Consider the following 11,487-nt stretch of genomic DNA (forward strand, 5'->3'; position numbering starts at 1 on the left):
GTTATGAGTATTTCACGAATAGTTAAACTCTAAAGTGATAGTAGCTTTGACTTGTTATATATCTCTCTCTTTCCTTTTACTCACACTCAGATGCATCCCTCTCTGCTCTGTGCAGAAGTCATTGCCTCTTTGATTAAGAGTTTATTATGTTCCCATAATTCCTGGGTAAATGTCATGGCCGCCCCATGCAGGCAGATTAGCACCCCACCCCGCAGAAGAGGGAGGAAAGGAGGCCTCACACTCAGGAAAGACTGTGGGATGTTAAACAATCGATACATACTGCCAGTGTTCTAGACACCTCTGGAGAAACAAGGACTTGAAGAGTGAGACATGTTGTTCTCCAAACAGATCTTCCAGATGCATCATGTGTCACCTTGCTACACGATTCATTTTCAGGTCCAAGCATCAGTAGACGTGTCAACAATTACTGCAAGCTCCAAATTCTCCAGTAGCGAATAAAGAAAATAATGCAGTGAATGTACAAATTTAAGTAAAAGATATTTTATAAAAATTCAAAAGTATATTTTAAATATGTGCAACTTGTCTTAAGGTTATAGCTCTTCTTTTTTATAGCCTAACCATTGACACCCACAGTAAAGCCCCCATGTGGTTAAGTATATCTGCTATATAAACCATCTGACACACAAGCTTAAACATAAGGCACACTCACACATGTACCCACAGGTGACATTTCCCTGCTCTGAAAATAAGTCTTTTAGCAGCTGGAGGGGGAAAGATGCAGGACAAAAGATCTGAGCAACAAAGGCCCGGGACCAACCATGTGTAAGGAATCTATTAAAAGTGTGTGTGTGTGTGTTGTGTGAGAGAGAGTCATGATTCCCTATGGCCTTTCACTGTGTACTGTCACATGTATGTGTATCTTGAGCTATTGAGCTCTGATCACACAGTTTATCTTCAGGAGAAATAAACATAATGCTTATGAGAACACATTTTAGAGACCTATAGAGAAAAGGAAGGGAACATTTCCTACAGTCTACCTTTTAAATTTGACCCTTTAAGCATTTTTAAATAGCCTATCTTTCTACCAGCTTTTATCAGCACAGTTTATCGACAGCGCACAACTTATATTACACACAGACATTTTAAATGTTGTAGGCTGTTTGTCGTTTTGTTTTCATTGTGAGGGTTTTATTAACTTCATAAAGCGCTGTTATGATTGATAATAATTCAGCTTAATCAAAAAACTGACGAAGATTGGTGCACTGCTGCCTCCTAGTGGATCCAAATCACAACACGTGACTGGATAAACACGAGGGAAAACCAAACGTTAATAAAGCATTTCTGTCAAATACAGCATTTAACAATACTTAAAGTGTACAAGAATTGCAAAATTCAATCAATATGAGCGTTAAAATAACATTTGCCACAATACTATTTTTCTAAACTATATACATCTGGATAACGTCGCCTGCTCTATTTAGTTTAATAAATATGAAATGATTTTAATTGAAATTAGGTAAATAGTAAAAATGTTGTGTATAAAAAGTGGCATATATAAAATGACGGAACTGACAACATACAGTCATACACATGAAATGTAGTACTATAATAAACAATTTCTCGGAGATCGAAAGACTAGGTTATTTCAGATTACAAATCAAACTTCAAATATTTAACGTTTATTTATTTACTTATACTTATTTAAACGGTTTGAGTACAGATAGATTCCTCTTCCACAAAATGAGCAAGTTATCAACATCAAAATGTTATCAACATAGTAACAAACATAAAGTAATAAAAATGTATTGCTGAAATCAAGAACATACAAAACAGTACAAAATACAGAATATCCACATAACACTTGAACAGACAACAACAAAATAAAACAGTAAAAAAACACTTAACACATTGTTTCACATAATATTCCCTACACGAGAACTTGAAGTGCAGAGCAAATTCTGACAGTCTTCATAGCTTTCTTATTATTAGATTAATATAATTATCAATGTCTCTTAAAAATACCACAAAGACAGGTTTACAATTTGAGAATTTGCATTTATGGATATAAAATTTGCACAAAGTAATAAAGCTAATCTAAATCGCTTCTCTGTGGTGACGTACTTCCGGTGACGTATTTGTTGTGAAGAAAAGTCAAAGGTGGCAGCGTCAGGCGGAACTAGACGTAAAGTTTTCTGAGCAAATCGAGACATAATTAGCTTCGTCTTTTTAGAGAATTACAAACAAATTGTATGAAATCGCCGAAAACTTGGTTAAGTTGAAACAAAGCTTCGTGGTGGCAAAATGGAGGCCGTTCCCAAGATGCCGATGATTTGGCTGGAGCTCAAGGAAGCGGGAGAGTTTCAGTTCAGTCCCACCGTCAGACAGGTGAGATCCAGTCATCAGCTCCAGAGGACAAGGCCTCTTCTGTACGAAGTTACACTTTGAGCTCTGAAACCTATAAAAATGGGTCGTATGTCTGTGTTGAGAGATTTTAAAAAACGATAAAAAATTATTACCAGCTAAGATAGCGTAGTATTCTCAAGAAAACATGTTTGGTTGTAAATATTTTGATTAAAGTAAAGCATAAAGAAACGCCTGGAATATTGCGCAATAGCTGTCCGCGTTTTATGTTAACAAGTTATTTAATATGATTTATCTTGAAAGATATCATCTTTCCTGTGTAATACTGCATAACAACAATGACTCAGATCAGCCTTCAGATCAGTTATTGTGAAATGTATATTTTCTGATGGTCTTGTAACGTAAGCATATAGCTTGTGTAACATGGTCATTTGAAAACCAAATGACCTCCCTCACATTTGCTAGCCTTATTTTTACACATTTGCATTGAGCCAACACTAGGATGCTGTATGATCGTGATGTTTTATACAGTATTTTAAAAGATGACCGCATACTTTTCCCTCTTTTTTTCCCAGTACATTCAAATAAACTATGGTGAGAACCCGGAGAACTACAGTGAGGCACTGAAGAGGCTGGAGCAACTTAGGCAGGTCGGTTAGTGGTGTGATCAGTGGGATTGTGGGTAATGTAGTTGCACACTGTGGCATATCGTTGCAGTTAGCAAGCAGTTTAAAAAGGTTGATGAAGATTTCACTGAAAATCTCTCTCATTCTCAGAGTGTGGTAAACATCCCGAGGGATTTTGAGGGTTGCAACACTCTTAGAAAATACTGTGGTCAGCTGCACTTTCTGCAGAGTCGTGTTCCAATGGCTACCGGCCAGGAGGCTGCAGTGCCTGTGACATGGTAAAACGTTGCAGTTGGTTCTCATTTTGATGTGAGGCCATACTTGCTACTGTCAATATGCAAGATGTCTGATGATCATGTCATTATAGCTTTCCTGCTTTCATTCTGCTTGCAGGACTGATGGCTTTTCTGAGAGGAATGTCACACATGAGGATATAAATTATGAACAAGCTTGTGTCTTGTATAACCTGGGTGAGTTAAATGCAATCAAAGCATTAGCACAGATATTCATTACTGTAAAAATGTTTTGGACATTAATCATCAGCAATCCCTCTACTGCATTTTAGGTGCATTGCACTCACTGCTGGGAACTGTGGATAACCGCCTATCTGAAGAGGTGAACATGCACATTTACACCTCCACATTTGCAATTAGGACATGAACAGGCAGATAGAGCTGCTAAAGCACTTAATTTGGAAATTACAAAATGTCAAATATCAACATCTAATGTTAAACCGATACTGACTTATATTTTTGTCAAAAAAGCGGCGAATGGAATGAATGCATCCATAACAAATTTTATGAAGTCCGTCAGTTATAAATGTAAGATCTAGACGTTAGTTTGTTATATTTACTGAAAGGAGAAAAAATGCCTTTGTGATTAATTATTTATTTATTTATTTATTTTTTATTTATTTTTTTCTTCCTCAAAGTCTCCCTTAACGGTAAAACAAATATTATTAGAATGTCCTGCTTTAAATTATTCTAGAAAAATGTTTTTAACTTGAATTACATTAATGGTTATTTTTATTACATTTCTCCTGGGAAAATAATTTAAATTGTTGTCAAATATCAATTGAATGATTGTATATAATTCATACATAGTTATTTTTCTTTATTGACTTACTTTTGTTTCTTTGTAAATATAGTATTGCTAATTTATTGTAATTTATTAAAGTATTTGTAAGAGTTTGTCCATGAATATAGCCATTAATGTTGAAATATCATAAAATAATTGACAGATCAATAAATTAACATTGAAAAAAATAATATAAGTAATTGAAATTTCTCAAGCTAATCTTTTGTTCCTTTTTTGTGCTTATATGTTGGTGTGTTAAGGGGATGAAAGTGTCCTGTACGCATTTCCAGTGTTCTGCCGGGGCTTTCACTCACCTCAGAGACCATTTTAATCACAGCTACAGCTCTGACATGAGCAGCCAGACACTCTCAGTCAACATCAGCCTCATGCTGGTAAACGCAAAGTCTACCACACAAATGCTGCGTTTGAATTTCCAACATTCTTAGGAAAATGCACTTGATTCGGACAACCTCTATAACCTTTATGTCTTTCTCTCTGAAGGCACAAGCTCAAGAGTGTCTCCTGGAGAAAACTTTACTAGACAACAGAAAGAGTCATTTAATAGCAAAGATTTGTGCTCAGGTAAGACGTTCTGTACATATTTTGCTCATCTATTAGGATAACAGCAGGTCTTTGATTTACTCTTGTTACTCACTTGCCACTATCAACACGAATGTAATGTCTGATTGCAGGTGTGTGGTTATTATAAGGATTGTCTGAGGGTGTTGGATAATTCTGAATGTGTGCCGGGAAGGATTCAGAAAGAGTGGAGAAAGCTTGTCAACATGAAGATCAGCTACTTCAGTGCCATCACAAATGTGAGACCTCTACACTCACCATATGTCAATGCAATTTCATAAAGTTGTTTGTTGTTTTCATAAACCATACATCATTTTATTTTCATTAGTTACACATGGGAAAGCAGTCAGAGGATCAGCAGAAATATGGAGAAGCAGTAAGTACATGCTTGTGTGTGTTAACATGTTTTAGCTGTACATAGTTTTTGACATAATTGAATGTGCACCAAGTAATAGTTTCACTGGGTGATATACAACTTTATTCAAACATCACTTGGTGTACTTTTTAAAAGAGGTCTTCAGCTTCATCTCTGTAGAATATGAGGGTAATATCCTCTGATGACAGTGTGAGGCCACTGTTGTTTCTCCACAGGTTGCTTACTTTCAGTCCTCCCTGGACAAACTTAATGACGCAATAAAGCAGAGTAAGGTAAAGATTCTCAAACACATGCACGCAGATACACACAATCCGGGTGTTTATTAAGCACATTTACATGTTTATTCATTGACCTTTTCAGGGCCAACCGGAATCTGTACAGGAAGCTTTGAAATTCACAATGGATGTGATTGGTGGAAAGTAAGACTTTTGTATTATTATTATTATTATTATTATTATTATTATTATTATTATTATGTGTTTTCATTTGGAGATAATTTTCATTGTACTTTCTGTCTGTTTCAGATATAACTCAGCTAAGAAAGACAATGACTTTATTTACCACGAGTCTGTGCCTGGTCTGGACACATTGGCTGCAGTAAAAGGTATACTAGCAGCTCTAATATTTCTTTAAAAAATATAATAAATTATTATTAGGATAAAATATAATGCATTTAAAAATCATAATTTTGTTCATGTTTGCTTCCTTTGGTACTGTTATGACATCTGCCATGCAGGTGCATCATTGGTGAAACCTCTGCCTATAAACCTAACTGATCAAAGTGTCACTGGTCCTGACCTCTTCTCTAAACTTGTACCCATGGCAACTCATGAGGCCTCATCTCTTTACAGGTCAGCCGGTGCATCAGTAACATTATTTTAATGTTTAAAATCTATGTGGAAAGTTAATATTTGTTACTGTTGCGTCTTTTTCTTCCCTTTTTCTCTCTCTTAGTGAGGAGAAGGCAAAGTTACTTAGGGACATTGTGGCTAAAATAGAGGATAAAAACCAAATCCTTGAGTAAGTTACTCAAAAACGAATACTAACTAATACCGGATATTCTGTCATCATTTACTCACCCTTAAAAAAAAAAAAGTCTTTCAGGTTTCCAACAACGATGAGCAAATAATTATAGAATTTCCTATTTTTGGTGAACTGACCTTTTAAGCAAATCTCCCCTGTGTATCTATAGGCTTGTACAGTAGCTGAAATGTTTTCCTCTTTTCTCTCGTACTGTGTGCAGGAAATTTATGGAGTCTCTAAGCAGTGACTCTGTGTATAAAATAGACATGTTTAAATCTCTGCCAGACGCGCTGTTGGAAAAGTGTGCATTTCTCAGTGTACGACCAAACACTGTCAAGAACCTCGTTCAGGCCATGCAAGGTGAGAGTGGAGATACACACACGCAAATTTAAAATTAGGACAAAAACATGAATTTTGTGATAATTAAATGTGCATTCTGACATTTTGCAGTACGTTTCTTTTTTTTAATCAGTCAGTCCAACATTAAAATAAGAATTCTATATGTAGTTTGTGAACTGTTGTGTCTTTGATCATTCTGAACAAATAACCTACAAATTCCTATCTACTACTATTGTTGTTTTGTTTTGTTTTTTTGTTTTTTTTATGGATTTGATGACATTCAATTATGTGTGTGTTGCAGCACTATCTAATGTTTATACCGATGTGGGTTCATCTCTGGATGAGGTCCGTAGTGCCCTTGAGGAAGATGAGGCAGGGGAGAAGAGTTTGATGGAGGTAGTGGGGCAGAAGGGACTACCGACAAGGCCTGCAGTCTTTCAAGATATTCAAAAAGAGTTGAAGAAATATGAGGCTGCTCATCAGACAGCCAGCAACTCTAACACCGAGCTCCACAAAGCCATGAACCAGCACATACCAAACCTACGTCTGTTACAGGGATCTATTGAGGAACTCAGGAAGAGCCTGCCCCAGCCAGAACTCAGTCAAGGTATAAGTGTTTCTTAACTTATGCACATGTGCACTTATGCAATTAGAAGATTGAAAGATAAATAGAAGTGATCTGTCATTAGTTCATACAAAAGTTGTTGAAGATTCTTTCCTTTCCTCTAAGATGAAATGTCATCCCTGCAAAAGATGAAGACTATTCTTGGCAAAGTTGATGAAATGCGAAAGCAGAGGATCTCATTGGAGAGCCAGTTTCGTGACCTTATTCATAAAGATGACATCACTGGAGTCCTTGTAACCACAGATCGTGCTGAGATCAAGGTTAACAACCAACTGAAACTGTTCAAAATTAATAGACAGCAGAGCAGCACAAAGAGATAATATAATATACAGATATAATTTATACAGATATTAAACATCTGATGATCTCTTTCCTTCTATCTTCTGCTTCAGACATTGTTTGCGGAGCAGTTAAAGAAATATGATCAGCTGAAGGGATATATAGAACAAAACATGGTTGCCCAGGATAACATCCTGAAAGCCCTAACAGAAGCCAATGTACAGTACGCCCCCATCCGCAAGATACTTACGCTTACAGAGCAACAGTATGTGTTTGTGTATTTTTACATTTAAATAACTTGAATTTCAAAGTTAGTATCTGTTTCTGTAGCATTGTGTGTAATCCTCTAATTTTGTCCTGAAGATGGAACAGCACAGTGCAGGCCTTGATTACTTCATTTGAGGCATATGAGGACTTGATGAAGAAGGCTGAGGAGGGAAAAGACTTCTACCAGGATCTGGACAAGAAGACCTCCTCCCTGTTGGACAAAACAAAGTCCTATTGCCAAACCAGAGAGGGAGAGCGAGTTGCCTTGCTGGAAAAGTAAGTAGTCTCGGGTGGAAGGATATGATATTTTGAATAATTTTAGTATGTGAAGATGTGAGTAAATCATCATTGTAGGTGGTCTCTGTTTGGATTGAATCTGCAACCTACTTATCAGCTCAAATAATTAACTAGTAGACTATTACAACTCAATACTCAAGGTAATCCATGTCAGATTCCATCCATTTTTCTCACCACATGCTTTATCTGCAGGGAGATTGGAAAAGGGCCGCCTCCTAGACCTGCAGCCCAAAAGCCTGTGGTCGGCCAGAAAGTTGTTGGTCTTAGATCTGGCCCTTCAAGTCTTGAGTCTGTAGGTCCTTCTGTTGGTTCTTTTAAATCTGTCCCACAAGAACTACAAAGCCTCCATCCAAATCTTAATTTGCCTCGTGTTCCAGTAGTTTCCAATCCTATTCATCATGGTGGAACTCCTGTTAGCTGGCCACAAGGGGCAAACCCTTTTCCACCATCTCAGTTTCCTAACCCCCAGTTTCCCACTACAGATCCTAAGCTCAGGCAACAGTTTACCCACCATCTTCCACAGGTTCCTTATGGCCAGCCCTCTGCACCTCTGCAAATCCCTGGGCTGTCACCACAGCAGTTCCAGGTAAGACCAGCTGGAGGCATCACACCTGTCCATCCACTGGTTAACCAATCGACCACCCCACAGGTGCTTGCTCAAGGGTACAATCCAGCTCTCTGGCAGCAAGGTGGGCCTATTGCAGGGGGTTATTCTGTGCCTCCACAAATGGGACAGATTCCCCAAAATTCCATTAGGCCTGGTTTACCAGGACAACCGCAGGTATCCATGCCAAACTCTCTAGGGCAGCAGATGCCGTCTGGCATGCCTCAGTCTTCCTCTGTCCAGCAGATCATACAGGGAGCACCATGCCAAAACTTTACCACCCAGCCTAGACAAAGCATCCCCTCAATCACACCAAGAAGTGCATTTCCTGGGCAAATCCTTCCGCCTTTTCCACCTGGGCAAGTCCAGCCTCCAATGCCAGGCCAAGCACCGCAACAGTCTGGCCTTCCCCCAGGTTACCGGTCAGCATTATTTCCACATACCCAACCCCAGCTTGGTCCACCAGGCCAACTGACAGTGTCCCATCCTCAGGGTGCCCTCATTCCAGGGCAAGTTCAGCCTCAGTCCACTCTTTCCAATCAGTTTCACCCCGGACAACTTCCACAAAACCGGCCTCAGCTTTATATGGGTTATGCCGCCACATCTTTCCCACCTTCACAACCGCAACAAATTCACCAAGTACATCCAGGGTCTCAAGTCTTACCACAAGCATCCTTGAGCCAAAATTCCCAAGTTCCTTTTGGCCCTCGTCCACTCAGTCAATCCCAAATGCAACTAGGAGTTATACCTCCACAAAGTAATGTGTATTCATTTGCACCAACACACATGGGCCAGCAACCTACAGGCCAACAGACCATTCCATCTCAATTCAACACCATGTTTAATAGACCTGGGGAACAGCCCCTGTGCACGCCTGGTCAAAGCCAAATACTTGGCCCTCAAAATGTGGCTTACTCGTCATCAGGACAAGCAGTTGCCCCAGTGATGGACAATCCTGTTCCACCTTCACTTGGCAGCACCCTCATACCGACTCCATCACCTGTTAAGGTTTCCACATCAAATGCTGCACCACCAAGTTCCGACTCCACTGCAATTCTGGATTCTCTCCAGAACAAGGTGGATAATCTCAGGATTTAGTCCCAAACTAATTCCCATTAAAACAACTGTGCATATGCAATCAATTATAGTCAGGATACCATGCAGAGCCCAATCAAAAATGACGACCGTCAACAGGGGGTGCCAAAAAAAGATGATCTTGGTGATTTGGATCCTTTATGGTCACAACACAAAATCTGATGCCTGAACACACACTAATACTTGCCTTTTCTCCATGGCCAGTACTAGTACAAAATTGCACTGTACTTTCTAATGTAATTACACACTATGACTTAGCAAATGTACTACAAGCAAATAGAAAACTGCTTTTACACTGTAATTCTATGCAATCCTCTAATATTGTGTCTAATTTCACTCTATGAATTTCTATTCCTAAATAGCACTTTAGTTTGCACTGTAATGAGAATGAAGACAACGATGATGAGGAAGATTTGACTGGTTGTTTCTGTTAGGATGTATTTTTCACTGTTTCTGAAACATTTTCTTACAAAGCTGTTCTAGTCCTTACATGTAATTTTGTGAAAGTAAAAACCGCTTTCTTTTAGCAATGTATACACCGTAACAATTTTAATAATAAAAAAGCTGAAATTAAACTAGTTGTAACCTCAGAATGTGTTTACATGTCTACATTTATAGAGTTGTGTTATCAGCACTACCCACCTGGATATGGAGTTGTTCACTTAAAGCTTGGTCAAACTGTATAGGGAACATCTGGGAGCAATCCTCAGGTACTTGGTGTACTTAGGGTTTGCTCTCTAAGTCACATCAGTGTTTTTTTCCTACTGTGAAAAGTGCATTTTTACTAGTCTGAGTCTAAGTGTCCTCTTTAGCAGATTCCCTATGCAAGTTTTGCACCATGTATTCATATTAGCATACAAAATATAACAGATTATAGTGTATCATACAATAAACATGCTGCTGTGTGCTAATGTATCATTGTTAAATGTAACACTGCCCTAATATGGCCATATGATGGCAGTGTTGTTTTAGGATTGTCTAATATGAGTGTGTCCTTCATTCAGCATGAGTTGCTGGAGCTGTCTCGATTAAATCAATATGCTTCATTTGCTTCAGGCACAAAGAACCACAGAATTACTACACGTACATCCTGCAGTAAATGTCTGTAAATAATAAAACAGGGATGCTCATGTTGCGTCAGGTCTTTTGGAGAGACTTCAAGTCTATTACACATTTTTCATATCTCTCTCTAACTGTACTCATAAACAGGTCATAGAGAGGATGATTAGGAGAAGAGGTCAGAAAGTGCACTTTGTGTAATGGGTAGTGACTGGAATCTAGTATTGAACAGTATTGATGTATCTTATTACATGTAAACATGAAAATGGCTAACACTACATGTTTGTTGCCAGTCAGAAATCTTTTTGTCTTAGTAGTGAGCTCAAGAGCCCTTTACTCTTCTGAGACGGTCTTTTATTTCAGCAGTCTGTGCATGCCATCCCTTGCTTTTGACTTGCTTTGATGGCGTGAACGCTGGGAGAGCAACTGACCCAGTTTTTCTTTGTAAGATGGTTTTGGCTTGAGCAGAATAACATAAATTAGCATTGAAGTGTTTTGTCGAGGACTTGATTAGAGAACATGGTATTAGTTTAGATTATCAGCATACATCCGGCAGTCTTCACATGCACACTGCCCGTTCAAGACAACTCTGAACTTCAATTTTGATACGTCGTGTTTTGTAACATCAACAAAAATGTATGTTTGATCCTTCCTGAGTCCAAATCATTTTTTTTCCAAAACATTTCTCTCCCAAAACTATTTCTCACTCCATTTATTTTCTACACCAAAAACTTTGTTCTCTCTCTGCAAATTTTCTATTTTTTTTTCTTCAAGATGCAACACGAGAAAAAAAAAACTTTTAGCATGCCACAAGTGGCACTATTTTAATAAGCATGAAATCTAATTCCTACTTATGTTGATTTCTTCTTGAATAATACAAGGTTTTACAAATCGTTAAATCAAGTTACATAGATTATAT

At 38.2% G+C, this 11,487-nt stretch overlaps 1 protein-coding gene across 3 annotated transcripts; it reads left to right on the top strand.

Annotated features, from left to right (window-relative positions):
- Window positions 1-2,086: 2,086 nt before the first annotated feature.
- On the top strand, window positions 2,087-10,638 carry ptpn23b (protein tyrosine phosphatase, non-receptor type 23, b). 3 transcript variants are annotated; one of them, XM_079441185.1, is made up of 20 exons: window positions 2,087-2,346; window positions 2,898-2,972; window positions 3,099-3,226; window positions 3,342-3,418; window positions 3,514-3,563; window positions 4,286-4,417; window positions 4,527-4,607; window positions 4,718-4,843; window positions 4,933-4,980; window positions 5,196-5,252; window positions 5,341-5,399; window positions 5,505-5,584; window positions 5,717-5,831; window positions 5,935-6,000; window positions 6,224-6,363; window positions 6,644-6,949; window positions 7,073-7,227; window positions 7,360-7,511; window positions 7,610-7,789; window positions 8,003-10,638. In XM_079441185.1, exons 1-20 carry the CDS (start codon window positions 2,263-2,265, stop codon window positions 9,510-9,512), a joined length of 3,621 nt encoding a protein of 1,206 aa, XP_079297311.1. In that variant the 5' UTR covers window positions 2,087-2,262; the 3' UTR covers window positions 9,513-10,638. The 3 variants fall into 3 exon arrangements, with proteins under 3 accessions (XP_079297311.1, XP_079297313.1, XP_079297312.1); XM_079441187.1 differs by having other exon boundaries at window positions 2,093-2,346; window positions 3,099-3,257; window positions 8,003-10,632; XM_079441186.1 differs by lacking the exon at window positions 2,087-2,346 and having other exon boundaries at window positions 3,101-3,226; window positions 8,003-10,632.
- The last annotated feature ends 849 nt before the right edge of the window (window positions 10,639-11,487 follow it).

The sequence above is a fragment of the Barbus barbus genome (genome assembly GCF_936440315.1).
Source record: "Barbus barbus genome assembly, chromosome: 19".
NCBI lineage: Eukaryota > Metazoa > Chordata > Actinopteri > Cypriniformes > Cyprinidae > Barbus > Barbus barbus.